Consider the following 16,577-nt stretch of genomic DNA (forward strand, 5'->3'; position numbering starts at 1 on the left):
GCCTCCCGGGTTCCCGCCATTCTCCTGCCTCAGGCTCCCGAGTAGCTGGGACTACAGGCGCCCACCACCTCACCCGGCTAGTTTTTTGTATTTTTTAGTAGAGACGGGGTTTCACCGTGTTAGCCAGGATGGTCTCGATCTCCTGACCTCGTGATCCGCCCGTCTCGGCCTCCCAAAGTGCTGGGATTACAGGCTTGAGCCACCGCGCCCGGCCTACTTAGTTTTCTTTTGTGCTATTCACAACGTAATGGCAACATGTTTTGAAGTTTAATGTACATTACTTTTTTTCTATTAGTTCCTTAAGTCTAGACAACGAGACAATAAATCAAGCCATGATTTGTAGCACGTACCAATTCCTGTGGTGTAAATACGCTTGTCGTGGCTGATCTCAAGCTACGGATTTGACGTCCTCAAACATGGAATTGGGAAGAAGATACACTGTAGCCACCATCTTTAGGATGTTTCTACCACGTGGATACAATAGATGTAAGAGCACAGATAATTGTAAAACAGAAAAACAAGTAGGAAGTGACGAATTTCAAGTATTCATTACCTCTGTTGAATATAATGTATTGAACTGTAAGCTTATATATAATTCAGCTTTTAAAAATGGCCTGAGTTGAACAACCAGCTCACCACAATTCTATAATCTAGGAGCTGGCTCTCCTGGGTCGGCACAGGTCAGCTGGAGCGCCTAGTTCTGGTGGAGGGCAGGAGGCCCCCTTCCCCTGGCCTCCCTGGCCAGTCCCCACACGCAGCCCCAGTGGCCTCCACAGCTCCACCCTTCTTTCACGGCCATTCTTCTTTTTCTTAGATGCCAAAAGCAGAAACTCCCCAAGATCGAACCTGAAATTCCGCTTTGACAAGCTCAGCCACGCCAGCTCTGGTGCGGTAAGGACACAGTGAACACCTCCCACACCCCACACTCCACTTTCCTGCAGAGGCCAGAGGAAGAGGGCTCAGACATCCCAGAGGGGGCTCCCTGAAGGAGGCAGGGGAAGCTCTGGGGAGGTCTGGCTCCAGCAGGTGCAGGCCGTGGCTCGGGGTTCCAGCCACCTTTGCCACAACTCCTGAGTTAGAGCTACACCTCTGGACGCGGCCAGGTCCAGATGTGAGGTGGGAAGGGCTGGTTCCTGGGGTCCCAAGTGCCTTCCTGAGCTCGCCAGACTATCGAGAGCTCCAGGCCCAGATGTGAGGTGAGAAGTGCTGGTTCCTGGGGTCCCGAGTCCCTTCCTGAGCTCGCCAGACTGTCGAGAGCTGCGTGCACAGAGCCGCCGCGGAAGGGGCCGGTGCTGTCTGGTTATTTATTTTAAACTCCGGTATGGATTTTTGTTGAAACAGGGTCACTAATCTGAAAGCGGAGTCCTTCGCCTGTCCCAGGTGGGTTGAGTGAATGTTTGTCCTGCTGTGGCTGTGAGGCGGGGGACATGTGTTTCTTTTACATCGGGGTACTAGTGGCCTCGTAACCTCAGAATGGCCGGAGAGATGCCGCCAGCTGGGGAGGTCCAAAGAGTTGCCTCGCCCCTGAAGACCTGCAGCAGGAAAGGAGGGGCAGATGGCCTGTGTGCACATGGAAAGGGGGTTCCCAGTGACACTGGACCAGACGTACTAGATAGGCCCCCCTCCCACTGATGGCGTCTGGTTCCCGCAGGCAGAAGGGGAGTTGCCCAAGCCCGATTCTGACCCAGGAGGGAGGAGTTCCTGAGCGCAGCCTTGCTCCCCTGCCCTCAGGCAGCTGTTCCCTCCTTGTGTCTTTGGCGGAGGCCCTGGGCTGAGGTGTGTCCTCCCTCCCTGCTGGGGGATGCCCCTGACAGTCAGCACTGTGAGGGACCACCCCAGGAGGCTTCTGCCCCTGCCTGCTTTGAGGGGCCACGCGGTTTCAGCAGAGCGGCCCTGGGTCTAGCTTGCCCCCATCAAGGCCTGGATTTCTGCTGGGGAAGTCACCAGAGACCCATCTGAGCCCCCAGCCCTCTCCCCACATGGGGTTCCAGGGATTGGAGTCACAGCTGGAGCCAAGGGGAGGGTACAACCAAACCCACTTTATGTTCAACCTGATTTATGAGAAAGCAGAAGACAAATGGGCATGTGGACCTTCACCCCCGGCTCCCATCGTGCGCTCCGGACGCCACTGCCCACCAAAGCCGTGGCGACGCGCGGCTTCTCGGGCCACGCAAGGTGGAGCCCCCTTACGTCGGGTGCCCTCCTGCTCCTAAGTGTATCCAGTGAGCTGTAGCCATGGCAGGCGTGTTCCCCACCCCTTCCTCCCGGCGTCCGCATCGTCCCCTCCTTCCTGTACGGAATGTTCGCTCATCGCCTCCTTCCTCCTTGTCTCCTCAGGGAAGCCCCTCTTCTGTCCTGGAAAAGGCTCCTGTTCCAGCAGTTTGGGAGTGCCGCCGATGACCCTGACAGTCCCAGCCCCGCCGCCCCCCGGCCACCTGCCCACAGATGTGCTGTTGGTCCCGGTGTCCCAGTCTGGCCACAGCCCTGCCTCCGCCCTCATCTACATGCCCTCCCAGCACCTCCCATCTCTGGGCGAGGCCTTCTTCCTCAGGTTCCTCCCGCTCCTGACCTCCCAGTGTGATGTCCGGGTCGTTTATCATCCTGTTCAGCCTGGAGAGGAAAAGAGAGTTGGGCAAAGGGGGATCTCGGGGGAGCTCAGCAGTGACTGGGGAGCTGGTCTGCCTCAGAGACGGAGTTGGGGGCGGGAGCAGAGCCTCGGTGAGGGTCTTGGCCATGGGGCAGTGCCTTCTCGGATGTGGTAGGCTTTACTACCGGGAATGCACTTGGTGGTGGAGGCGTCATGTTCCCAGGAGCCAAGATTCGTAGCATCCTTGAGGCCATCCTGATAAAATTCGGCGCTGTTGCCCCCGTATCTCTGGAGTTCTAAACTGTCTATCTGCTTCTGTGCTGAGCATCTTTCCCATCTGCTGACGTAGACCCAGGGCTGCCCCGCCCCTGCTGCCAGTGTACTGTGAGCGGGGCTCCAGCCAGTTCAAGCTCAGAGATGGAGCTGGATGGGCCGGGACACTTCCTGGACTGTGGCAGGAACTCTGGGTTCCACCCAGTTTATCCTGATTATGGCTGCTGTGGGGGGAGCCAGTCCTGAGGCAATCTCTTCCCTTTGAGGAGGTATTTTTCCCACAAAGGAGTGGGAAGCCAGCAGTGAGAAGGAATTCAGGGAGAGCGAAGGAGCCAGTGCTGGGATGCTGCTGTGTTGGTTGAGGAGAACCTCAGGGCCTGAGGGCCAGGCCAGAGCCCAGGTCTCTGCTGACAGTGGAAATTCAAGGAAGACGCAGTTACCTCCCCTCCCCACATACGCCAGGGGAGAGGTGAGGTGGGGGATGACTTTCGGGTTCTGATCAGGCCCCTGGGTGGGGAAGGGGCACAGTTGCCCTCAGCAGCTTACGCCCCTGGAGTCTTGGGGGGCCCAGCCTGGCCCTGGGGCCTTGTCCAGCTACTGTGCCCTTTGGCAGCTGCATCTGGGACTCAACCCTCCCAATCCTATTCCCCTCTCCAGCTGCAGATCTGTAGGCAGCTGTCACATCTGAAGGATTCCTGCAACCCGGGCCCCATCTGGGTGTGGTTCAGACCCTGTGACCCACCTGCCACTCCCACCTTCAGCAGAGCCCCCTTGCTGGGACAGCCAGCTCACCTCCAGGCTTCTCCCCCTTCCGAGTCTGCAGCACCGTGGGCTTCTCTGCTCATGGGCCTGGGCTGGGGTTAAGGTGGGTGTCCTCCAGGTAAAATGAGCCTGAAGAGCAGCTTTCAGTGCAGACAGGGCTGCGGAGTGACACTGGCTGGGCACCTGCCCCATGACCGATGACAAGAATTTCCAGCCGAATGCTTTCTTCCTGTAGGGATCTGGACCTATGCCCAAGATATAAATACTACATTTTTTTTTTTTTTTAACTGACATTGTGAAATTTTCCCCATAGCTTCTGCCATTCGAGCAACCTTGTGATCCTTCCTCCCCGCCATGTGTGTGGGAATGATTGAATCCTGTTTGCAGGTTGGAGAGGAGCTCTCCCTTCACTAGCACTTTACCCAAAGTACTAGTCTAGTAAAATTTATTCTTGTTAGAAGGTCAATAAAATATCTATCTGTTTAGCTTTTATGAAAAGTCACCATAGCAGCCCTTACTGCTGGAATGAGGCCCGTACATTCTGGCCGTGTTTTGTTGGCTGGGCTTCTGGAGACTCTGGAAAGGTCAAACTGCATTTCTTTAAGAACAGATGCAGGGCTCTGGCTTGCCTCTCTGGGTATGCAGGGCTCTGGCTTGCCTCTCTGGGTATGCAGGGCTCTGGCTTGCCTCTCTGGGAAGCCAGCATTACAGTTGCTTGGTGGATGGGCCATGTCACATTGCCATCTGGGTTCTCTGGGGTTTCCAGGTTGTCACCACGCTGTCCCATTTGGGAATCCCACACCTGCCTGTCCCCACTGCACTGGCTGACCCTTGCCGCCTGCTGCCTCCTCGGAGGGCTTTGTCCCTGGCTCTGAGCTGGTAGGCAGGATGGCTGGGTGGCCCTCAGAGAAGCACAGACCTGAGATGGGGTCTTCACCCCTGGTTTGCTATTGGACTGCTCTGAACAGGATCCCAAATGCCTCTTCCCTCTGGCCACGCCCCACTGTCTCTAGAAGCTCCATCCTGTGGCTTCCAGAGTGTGCACTTCCAGCCCACCCAGGGTGCCAGAGCCGAGAGGGAGGAGGAGAACAAGGATGGCCCAGCCTCCCCTCGCTCGTCTGGACCATGCGGCAGGCAGCTCGCATTCCTGGAGGGCTGTTCCCCCCCCCCAACGCTGTCCCTACATCTGTTCTGATCTAAAATATCTTTCCTTTTATGCTGCGCCCAGTCTTGGGGCTCAAAGATTTGCTCAAGCCTCATTGGGCCTTGTGACTAGGCTCATCTAGATGGTGCTCCTGCTGGTGTTTGAGGCGTTTCCACTGTGATCTCCACGAGGGGGTGTTTTCCGGGACACATCTCTGGCTCTAAGAACTGCCTGACTCACTGAAGAAACTACTTTTCAGGCACCGTGGGGCCACCCATATACCTCCAGCTCAGCTGATGCTTAAAAACAGGTGCAGAAAAGCTCGCGATAGGTCTTGACGAGAGTGTCTGTCTATGCCAATTAATGTAAAAATGCCGTTTCTTGAAAAAGATTCAGTGGTTCAGCTTTGTCAGCATCATCTCAACACCCAAGCCTGCTGGTTCCTTTTAGCATCTCATCCAACCATGTCATCGTCCAGATGAGAAATCTTAGACTTGCTTGAGGTCACACAGCTGGCTGGTGGCAAAGCTGGGATTAGAACCCTCAACCCAGAGTCCCTTCCTCTGCACCACCTACATGGTTGGTTGAAAAGTGGCTGTGTTCCCTGGGGCCCTGGGTTTTGGGGAAACCAGTGAGCTGCTGCCTTGGCACTGGCTTGGAGGTGAGCAGTCAAGGATGCTGGTGAGGCTTCAGTTTCTGCTCTTTTTCATCAGAAGGGAGAGTCTCTTGGATTTTTCAGTGAAGACCCTTGGGCTTTGGATGCAGCTTGAATCAAGAAAGCGAGGAGGGAAAGGGATTCGGTGAACTGTTCCTCAGTGGGATCGGTTCTTCAGCTCCAGTGTGTAATGGGGGTGGAAGCCGGGGAAAAAGATGCTGTTCACCAACCCTTATGCTGTTTCCTTACTTTAGGAAGAAAAGCTTCCTTTTTCCTAAATTAAGAGGAAAAGTGGTCAAAGAAAAACTCTTCATTTCTCCCTGATTCTTAAACGAAGGTGGTTAATAGAAACCCAGGCTCCCATGACAAGGCAGGACAAGAGCCTCTTTTACTTTCCTCCCCTGACCCTTTAAGGTGCCAACTCAAACACTACCTTTCTTACTGCTTTCGAAGTCAGTAGAGACGGATCTGTTTTGAGCAGTCGGGGGTTCGAGTCGATCTCATGGCTACAGGCGGCCAGCAGGGACCAGGCCAGTCAGCCATGCTCAGGACCCCTCGGCTCCTCCCCCAGCCTCTAGCTACCCCTTATCGAGGCAAGGGGAGGCCAGTAAAGTTTGCCAAGGCTGATCCTGCAGCCTGGTGGGGCTGGCTAGGGTGTTCTTTTACCAAGCTCTGTTTTACCGCCAGCCCCTTGTCCACCCCGATCCCACGTCTCCCTCCCTTCAGCTGGACCGTGTGCCCCTTTGGGACGGGGAAGACAAGCCCCACTAGGGCCAAGGGCAGCAGGGCCCTGCTGAGTGAGAGGCTGTGTGGCAGCGGCTCTGTCCTGTGCCTTACCAGCCCTGGGAGGGGGACATTTGGCTGGAAGACTGGAATTTAATTGCCATCGTCTTTGATTTTGTGACATTTCTGCTTGGCAGCGTGAACCCCCCTTCCTGCCCCTTAGCATGCGTGCAGCTCTCTCTTGTCTTGGGTGTTACCCTTGGGCACTCCAGCTCGGGGACTGCTGGCGTGTGAGTGTGCAGATTCCCCTGTGTGGTCGAACCTAAGAACTGTGGCTTGGAAGTGATGCTCCGCGTGACGACAACTTTCCTTTCTTTCCTCTTAGTGAGGAGGTGATTCGTAGACCCCAACTGCCTATGTAATGTAAATAATGTACATTTAATTTATTGCTATGGTAGCACATTGTATTTGTTAATGTACAAAACAAATTCTAAAAGGTTGACAAATGTATATTTTGTTGCTTAAATGTGTCTTTGCAGAAATTGACAATAAATAACATATTTTGTGTCCATCAGTGTTCAGACTTCTTTGCATGGGGCCCTGGGCCTGGGGGTCACTTTTCAGTTCACTGGAAGTTGCCATATTCTCTGGCCAATAGATATGTTACTTTAGCCTGAAACGTATTTTTAAACATGTACATTAACTGTTGATGTTTAAAACACTGACGACAATTAGAAAAGTGGCCAGGCATGGTAGCTCCTACCTATAATCCTAACATTTTGGGAGGCTGAGGCAGGAGGATCTCTTGAGCCTAAGGATTTGAGACCAGCCTGGGCAACATAGTGAGGGTCAATGTGTACAAAAAAAAAAAAAAAAAAAAAACCACCAAAACCCAAAAAAAGGCTAAAAAATTAGCTGGGCAGGTGGCGCGTACCTGTGGTCCCAGGTATTTAGGAGGCTGAGATGGGAGGATCACTTGAGCCTGTGAAATCAAGGCTGCAGTGATCTGTGAACGCGCCAGTGCACACCAGCCTGGGCAACAGACTGAGGCTGTGTTTCAAAACAGCAGCAGCAACAAAAAGGCCGGGCGCGGTGGCTCACGCCTGTAATGTCAGCACTTTGGGAGGCCGAGATGGGCAGATCACCTGAGCTCAGGAGTTCAAGACCAGCTTGGGCAACATGGTGAAACCCCGTCTCTACTAAAATGCAAAAAATTAGCAGGTGTGGTGGCGCGTGCCTGTAATCCCAGCTACTTGGGAGGCTGGTGCAGGAGAATTGCTTGAACCCAGGAGGCAGAGGTTGCAGTGAGCCCAGATAGCACCACTGCACTCCAACCTGGGCGATAGAGTGACACTCTGTCTCAAACAAACAAACAAAAAGAAAAAGTTCAGGAAGGCCACCAGGCCTAGCCAAAGCCATCACCTGAGGAGCCCCGCATATCACAAGAAAGAGTCTTAAATTACCCTCCCTGTCAGACGTGGTCATCGAGTGGGAGCAGTTTGTAGGAAGGCTGGCTTGGCTGTAGTTCTAGTCCAACTCAAAGCTCGAGTACTGCTGGGTTGGTGGCGTAAGTCCCAGTCTAAGTCTGAGCACCTGAGAACAAGGGGCACTGACCCCCGAGGGCAGGAGAAGGTGGATCTCCACACGGCTCGAGCGGAGAGAGCTAATTTGCCTTTCCTCCACTTTTCTGTGTCAGGCCCTCATCAGACTGGATGATGCCCAACCACAGTGGTGAGGGTGGGTCTTATTTACTCCGTCCACTGGTTCAAGGGTTCATCTTTTCTGGAAGCCCCTCAGACACATGCAGAAATGTTTTGCTTGCTCTCTGGGCATCCCTTAGCCCAGTCAAGTGGACGTGTAAAATTCACCACTGCAAAAGTCAAATGTCCTCCCTCCTTCGTGGAGACTGTCCTCCTCTTACATTTCCTGGGGGAATGAGGTGTTGATTTTATAGCTGGTTCTGGTGAGATGGTGCTGCTCTGCCGGCCTGGTGGGGCTCTATGGCTGGTTCCAGTGACCTCAGTGGTCTTCTCGATTTGAAATGGGGATTTGTGGAGTCCACCCAAACCCTCAACCACGGAATGGTACGCCTGGTGATTATGGCACTTGCTGTTTATGAAAACCAGAGTTAAGTTCTGAAGAGGAAGACTGAGGCATCATGTTGACACCTTAGGGCAAGGATCCTGGGAAGGAGACGTTAGATCGCTCTTTCTTCAGGCAGCAGTGATACCTGTTGCAGTAGCTGCGGACGGCCACCCTCAACTTCAGACCATCCCCTGCCCTGCAGAACAGATACTGCTCCCCCCTGGAGACAGACCTTCTTTTCTAGCAGTTCAGCTTTCGGGTGCATAGAAATTACCTGGAGATATTGTCAAAATGCAGATTTCAGGCACTACTGCAGAGATTAACAGGTCTGCGTGGGGCCCAGGCATCGGCATTTTAAATAAGCATATGGGGGATTCCGCTGCAGCATTCCGTTCACTTTGGGAACCACTGATCCAGTTTGCAGTCTCTAGATAATCCTGTCTCCTATGACGGTAATCTCAAGCCCAGTGAGACAGGGGACCCGAGAGACAACCATCCCCTATGTAAGGGAATCTTTTTATCCTCATCACAATCTGGAAGAGCATCTTCCCAGCAAGACATAGGATCTTGCAGGAAAAGGAAAGGGAATCACTGGAGAGAACCAAATAGAGAAATGTACATAAAATATGAAATTTTCTGGGAATAGTTTAAGGCTGAAATGTATTACGGTTGTGGGAATGACATGGGCATCCTGTCATCAGAAACCCTGGGAGGAAAGATGAGCATCATGCAGGAAACAGAAGAAATTTGGTGAAAAGAAAAACTCAGATCCTGAAAGAACTAAAAATTAAGTTAAAAATGAAAACAGAGATAAAGCCTCCTTCCCCAAACCGATACAAATGATCAGATGTGATGCGAGACTGCGGAAATCTACCAGCAACCCAGGAAGAAAACGTAGCTGCTGGAAAGAGCCATTGCGAACACACGTGCATGAGAAGCGTCCCTGTCGCTAATGTGTTAAAGCCAAAATCATCTAGTAGTTACAGCAGATAAGCTAAAGAGGCCGGGCGCAGCGGCTCACGCCTGTAATCCCAGCACTTTGGGAGGCTGAGGCGGGTGAATCACAAAGTCAGGAGTTCAAGACCAGCCTGGCTATCATGGTGAAACTCCGTCTCTATTAAAGATACAAAAAATTAGCTGGGCGTGGTGGCGGGTGCCTATAATCCCAGCTCCTCGGGAGGCTGAGGCAGAGAATTGCTTGAACTCGGGAGGCGGAGCTTGCAGTGAGCCGAGATCACGCCACTGCACTCCAGCCTGTGTGACAGAGCGAGACTCCGTCTCAAAAATAAATAAATAAATAAATAAACAAAAAAAAAGAATGAGTTGATGAGTTGACTCCATCAAGTGAAATAATAAAACAGCTCCTATCAAAAAACTAATAAAAACAAGCTGCAACATAACCAGCTCCACATAAAAATGTACAAATGAATGATTACACACACACCAGTGAGACTGTTCTATGAAAGGCACAGATGCTTCATAAGAAAGATGGTAGAACGCTTGCTCAAATTATTGGGTCAAATGAATTTTATGGATCCTCCTGCAAGACATTCCATTAAAAAATTAAATATGAGACCAGCAAGGAAGTCCTTACGGCCTTGTTCTAAAATGCTGATTGCTGGGTTTTATAAGAACTTATCACTAGTAAGAAATACGAGGGAAAATCCAGGGAACATGGACGATGGGGTCCAGGTGAAATCCACCTATGCCACTGAAAGTGCAATAGTGAATGTAATGGAGAGGATTTTACCTTTTTTAGTTACAGAATTTTCCACTAAGAGAGTTTCTAAAAACTAGGAAGGATAAAACTCCAGCAGAGACAACTGTAACCTATTACAAGGACTCAGCAACGATAACATTATCTAAGATTTTAATTTAGTGACTTTTTATTGCCAGCTAGTATTAACTACCATGACTTTGTTGCAGGGGTTGAACCGAGCTCAAACTACTTTAAGCCAAAAAGGGGAGCATCTGTTAAAAAGATACAGGAGTGCCTCCTGGAATCAAAGGACAGGGATGCATCTGTACCACATGAAGGACAGCAAAGGTTGCCAGCCCTCAGGCTGTCTCTTGCCTCTGCTTTCTGTTTTTTTCTTTCCCCCTGTGCTTTTTGTTTTTCTCTGTGCTTCTCTGTATTTATTTTCTTTCTATTGGTTGTTGGCATTGTCTTTATGGATTTGGGATGACTTTTTGTTTAGCTGTATTCTTTCCTGGAGGACCAGCTGAGCCGATCTCAGCACCAAATTTCCCCTTCACTGTCTGGACTGTGAAAATGGATCTGGGCCCTTCAATATGTTTCCTTTGTCAGCTGGTATCATGTTACGCTTTGTCAGTAGAGGGTGCCAGAGAGACACTGCAGGAGGGACAGAGTTTCATCTCCTGGTTCTCCAGTGCTTGCTTGGCAACCTCTTAATGCCCACTTGGCTCTTGTAGCACATGCTGCATCTGGGGGTCCGGTTCCTGCAGGGTGGGCACCTTTGCCAGCACCAGGTTCTTTCAGGGCACACAGCCTCTCCAGTGCCCATTCCCTGCAGGGCGTGACAGATGGCAGCACCCAGTGGCTAGCTGCTTCTCCTGCCAGCAAACCCTTCCTGTCAGCTGGTTCCCACCAAAGTGCCCTGGTGGTCTTGCAGCAGAGTACCTCCAGTGAGACACCTCCCCGTGAACAGAGGGTGGGTTTCCAGTATGTTTCCCTGGTGGGGAACCACAGTGACTTTTCCACCCAGTGACCCAAGGCAATCCAGGGCTGGATCGTAGTCCTGGCAGTGGGGGCGGGCAGCTCTTCCTTGGGTACTCTATCTCAGTCTTAGGGGTGGAGGCTGCTCCTTATTCCCACTATTCCTGTATTTGTTCGAGTTGTCTTAGCTTATTAGTAGCCAATCCCACAGTACTCCAGTCCCCCGCTATAGTTAAGAATTTTTTATATGAAACTTTCCTATTCAAGTTACTGCGTGGCTTCTCTCTCCTGATTGGACCCAGACTAACAGAGCAGCTTTTGCAGTTTCTCTGGCGAGAGCCTTTCTGTAACACATGACTCCACATCTTCCTCATTTAGGAGGGAGTCCAGGGCCAGTGTCTGGTTCTGTTTCTGAGTTCCATGAGGGAGACTCTGATCAGCCCAAGAGGGTCAGGTGATGACCTCCTACTCTGATCAACTCCACCCAATGGGCTGGACTTGTGGGTGCCACAGATAGCCCCGTGGGTGACGGGGGGGCAGTTAAAGGGTTCTTGTGAGCTGGCTCATTCCCAGTAGGTGTTTACTACAGAACCCTGTTTATTAAAGACAAAAGGGGTGTACGGAAACCTGGGTTATGCTGATAACCTAAAAATACCTGACCATTTCATGAACATGGGAAGAGTAGCAGTGACGCGAAAGTAAAACCGACATTGCAAAAGCTTCTACTGACTTTTGTTTCCTGCTGACTTTTAAAACAACATTTATACAATTTTGTCAGTTGTATTTCAATAAAACCGAAAAAAAAAAATTAAATGGTACAGCACAAGAACTTGTAAGAACATTTTTCTATGCACCAGAGCATTTTAGTTGAAATTTAAAAAAAATTTTCAATAGCTTTTGGGGTGCAAGTGGTTTTTGGTTACACGGATGAACGGCATAGTCATGAAGGCTGAGATTTTAGTGCATCCATCACCTAGGTAGCGTATATTGTACCAAATACGTAGTATTTTCCCCCTTACCCCCTCTCTCACCCTCCCACTTCTTAGTCTACATAGCTCACTATACCACTCTGTATGCCTTTGCGTGCCCATAGCTTAGCTCCCACTTCTAAGTGAGAACATTTGGTATTTGGTGTTCCATTCCTGAGTTATTTCATTTAGAATAATGGCTTCCAGCTCCATCCAAGTTGTTGCACAAGACATATTTTGTCCTTTTTATATGGCTGAGTAGTATTCCATGGTTATATATACAATGTTTTCTTTTCTTTCTTTTTTTTAAATTATCCTTTAAGTTCTGGGGTACATGTGCAGAACGTGCAGGTTTGTTACATAGGTATACACATGCCATGGTGGTTTGTTGCACCCACCAACCTGTACATTAGGTATTTCTCCCAATGCTATCCCTCCCCCAGCCCCCCACCCCTCGACAGGCCCCTGTGTGCGACGTTGCCCTCTCTGTGTCCATTGTTCTCACTGTTCAACTCCCACTTAGAGTGAGAACATGCGGTGTTTGGTTTCCTGTTCCCGTGTTAGTTTGCTGAGAATTATGGTTTCCAGCTTCTTCCATGTCCCTGCAAAGGACATGAACTCATCCTTTTTTATGGCTGCATAATATTCCCTGGTATATATGTGCCACATTTTCTTTATCCAGTCTATCACTGATGGGCATTTGGGTTGGTTCCAAGTCTTTGCTATTGTGAACAGTGCCGCAATAAACGTACGTGTGCATGTGTCTTTATAGTAGAATGATTTATAATCCTTTGGGTATATACCCAGTAATGGGATTGCTGGGTCAAATGGTATCTCTGGTTCTAGATCCTAGAGGAATCGCCACACTGTCTTCCACATGGTTGAGCTGATTTACACTCCCACCAACAGTGTAAAAGCGTTCCTATTTCTCCACATCCTCTCCAGCATCTGTTGTTTCCTTTTTAATGATCGCCATTCTAACTGGTGTGAGATGGTATCTCATTGTGGTTTTGATTTGCATTTCTTGAACGACCAGTGATGGAATTAGTTCTCTTAACCCTGTTCCCTTTCTTCATCTTCCCAAAATATAACAATATTTTGAGTTATATGGCAGTCAGTATACTGGTCATTATAATGATATATAAATCTTGTTTACTATAAAACTAAGTGGAATTTTATGTCCTTTCTTGTACAACTTTATGTTTTCCCTGGAATGACTAACTACCTTCACTTTAATTTGCCTTCTTCCTCATATACACAGCCTCATTTTTTCCCTTCTGTTCTATGAGGGCTACTTTTTTCCTGGTACCAAACTCACTGGAGCCTGATTTCTTTTTGTTTCAATGTGGCCTGGTTGCTTTCCAGGCCTGCTCAGCACAGCTGTATTCCCCAGACTTCTTTTGTGGGTAACATCTGCGATTTTCTGGATGCCGTGAACTCCTTGTTCCTGACTTACTCCCGAGTTTTGCTGGAGTTCGTCCCCCAGTAGCTTCTTAAGGAAGGATGGAAGACAAATGTGTAGAGTCCTTTCACATCTGAAAACGTCTCTATTCTCCCCTACACTAGATTACTAGTTTGGCTGGAAATTTTGTCTTTAAAATATTTATTTCCACAGAATTTTGAGGGCATCACTCCGCTATCTTCTAACATCCAGAATTACCATTTTGATTCTTGAGCTTTTTTTTTTTTTTTTTTTTTTTTTTTTTTTTTTTTTCCTGGAAGTATTTATAATCTGCATATGCCAATGCCAGCATCAAAGACTTAAAAGATGTTGTAGACGAAACAACCCGTTCCCTGCAAGACCAAAGGCAAATATTTCATTATATGCAGATGATATGATTGTATACTTGGAAACACAAAGAGTGTCCATTTAAAATTATTAGTAACAATAAGAGAATAGAATGTATATACAATTGATCTGAAATTTGTTGATATATCTTGGCGTGAGTTTAAACAATTGTTTTCATTGTTTTGGACCTTCAATGATTTTAACCTTGATATATGTGACCTTCAGGTTAGGGACATTTTACGCTGTTTCTTTGATTTTATTGCAAACTTATAATTCCACATAAACTTAACATCAACTTTTCCAGTTCTCCATAATCTTTTTGGAACTTTTCTTAGGGTCACAATAAAGTTTTAATTGAGGGAGATTTGACATTTTTATTATATAGAAACTTCCTATGCACAAATGGTATGTCTTTCTATTATTTCGAGTTTTTCTTTTTATGTACTCCAGTAGAATTATATATACACCGGAAGCATTATATATACACCTGGAGAGGCTGCCCAGCCTTGCTGCAGAGGCTCAGACCTGGTCCTGTTGAATACACATACGCAGATAAAAGGTTGAATTGACATTCATCAGAATGGCAACAGTGAAGGCTCTAGCTAAACAGTAATTATATATACATATATATAAATTTTTTTTTCTTCGAGATGGAGTGTTGCTGTGTCACCCAGGCTGGAGTACAGTGGCATGATCTCGGCTCACTGCAACCTCCGCCCCCTGGGTTCAAGTGATCCTCCTGCCTCAGCCTCCAGAGTAGATGGGATTACAGGTGCCCACCACCACACCCAGCTAATTTTTGTATTTTTGATAGAGATGGGGTTTCGCCATGTTGCCCAGGCTGCTCTTGAACACCTGACCTCAAGCGACTCACCTGCCTTGGCTTCCCAAAGTGTTGGGATTACAGGCGTGAGTCACCGCGCCTGGCCAGAATAATAAAATTTTTACTGAATTTATTGTTATTTTTTCCTTTTTTGCTGCTATTACACACAGAATACTTTTACCATTATATTTTCTACCTGGTTGTTTGTGTACGGAAATAGAATTAATTTTTGTATATTGATTTTGCACTCAGCCAACTCATTCTAGTCTCTTATTGTTACTAACAATTTTAATGGACTCTGTGTTCCAAAGCACAGAATCATATCATCTACATATGAAAAATTTGCCTTCGTTTTTCCAGCGAATGGAGTCTTCTTTCCTCAACATCTTTGATGCTGGCATGCAGGACATTATAGTCCTCTTTCCTTTTCTTTATTTTTTTTCTGTATACCCAAAGACAACACGTTCCACACACAAATATATTTTTCTTCCACAGACCTTACTGAATTCTCTAGTTTTTAATGTTTCTTGATTTTCAAGTATAAATCATTTCACCTGAAATAATAATCTTTTGTTTTCCTCCTGCCCCCAGTTTTAACCGCCTTGCCCCCTTTGAAGTCTTTTATATCTTGCCTGGACGCTCCAAAACATTACATAAAAACGGTGAAAACAGGGGCACTCGCATCCATCTTGACTTTCATAGGGATGCGTCTGGCGTTTCAAACACTGTGAGGTTCACTGTGGTTTTCTGAGTTGTTATTAAATTGAGGTTTGCTTAATTCCTGTTTACTAAAAATTTCATTTTCTTCTTTTTTTTTAATTAGTAATCAATGTTACATTTTGTCAGTCCTTTGGTTGTCTAACGGTGTGACAGGCCGTTGCCATTGCACCTTGTTCTTTTAAGGGAATTTAGCATCCTAGCATCCGATGCTTTCTCAGATGAAGAGCACGAGCGGTAGGAACGAAGGACGATTTCAGGAAGGGTGGAAGGCCCAGGACGATTTCGCTCCCCCGTGGATGCGGAGGGTGGGCACGGCCATCCTTTCTCCTGAAACTGGGGAGAACTACGAAGGGGTGGGACAGCGACGAAATGAGTTCCGAAGACGCAGGGATCTCGAACACCTCCCTGCCTGGCTGCCACTGGATGGCGCGCGCAACCTGCGGAACCACAGGGCGATATCCGGCTGCGGGCTGCGAAGGCGGAATTGGAGCATGGACCTCTCCAGGCTTTTCATTCGCTGGTTCTGCAGGTGTCCCGCCTTTTCCATCTCCTCATTGGCTGTCGGCCCCGGGCGTGCGTCTTTGCTCAGCACCCCCGGAGAGTGGAAATGGGTCTGCAACAGACCGTGAGGTCCGGCTTTGGGAGGAACTCCCATTGGCCAGTCAAACAGGAGTCCCACCCTCCGGGGCTTCTCATTGGCTGCTCTCTTGATCGCTGCTTTCAGTCTCCCAGCGGCTGGGGATCTGGGTGACCCCGGAAGTGAGTTCTTGGGGTGGAGAGTGCAGTGCGCTGCTGGAAGCTCGTTTCTGTTTCCACCGCTGTGTGCCTCGGGCTCGCGGTCAACGGGGCTGGATGAGGTTCAGAACCCTCCACAGCGGCAGCTGGCCCTGGGGTGGGTTGTGGGGCTCAACAGCCCTCAGTGGAAGATGGCGGGAAGCGATGTCTTTCTTGCACTGGAGACCTGGATCTTGCACTGGAGACCTGGATCTTGCACTGGAGACCTGCTGCGGGCTGAATGGGAGGCTGGGGTGGAGCCCTGGCTGGGGGTATGGCCGGGGAGGAGACCACACTGGGCGGGTGGGAGGCAGCCCCAGCCGGGATCTTCCAAGCACCGGACCTTCAAGGGCTTCTTGCACCCGCATCCCACAGTAAACAGAATTCGTAGGTGACCGTCTAGAAGACTTGAGTTTCTATTGACAAGTTGATGTGCCAGTTTTCGTATGCATTGAAAGAAATATTTAGTGACTTCAACTTTGAGCTTTTAACCTTTTGGAGCTAGTAATACTTTTTTATTTTTTCTTTCAGGATTCAAGCATTTTATGATTCCTTGCAAAGTTTGTAGGCCTGAGGCACAGGTGCCTGTAGCGGCTG

General features: G+C 49.1%; 1 protein-coding gene across 1 annotated transcript in view; it reads left to right on the forward strand.

The window, feature by feature from the left end:
- The window catches only part of RAP1GAP2 (RAP1 GTPase activating protein 2), a 172,018-nt gene extending 167,930 nt beyond the window's left edge, over positions 1–4,088 (forward strand). The window contains exons 24-26 of the mRNA XM_025363499.1: positions 815–891; positions 1,342–1,380; positions 2,338–4,088. Coding sequence (XP_025219284.1) covers positions 815–891; positions 1,342–1,350 — 86 coding nt within the window. The 3' untranslated portion in view covers positions 1,351–1,380; positions 2,338–4,088. The remainder of the gene's footprint in view (positions 1–814; positions 892–1,341; positions 1,381–2,337) is intronic.
- Positions 4,089–16,577: the final 12,489 nt, after the last annotated feature.

The sequence above is a fragment of the Theropithecus gelada genome, chromosome 16, assembly GCF_003255815.1.
Source record: "Theropithecus gelada isolate Dixy chromosome 16, Tgel_1.0, whole genome shotgun sequence".
NCBI classification, from domain to species: Eukaryota; Metazoa; Chordata; class Mammalia; order Primates; family Cercopithecidae; genus Theropithecus; species Theropithecus gelada.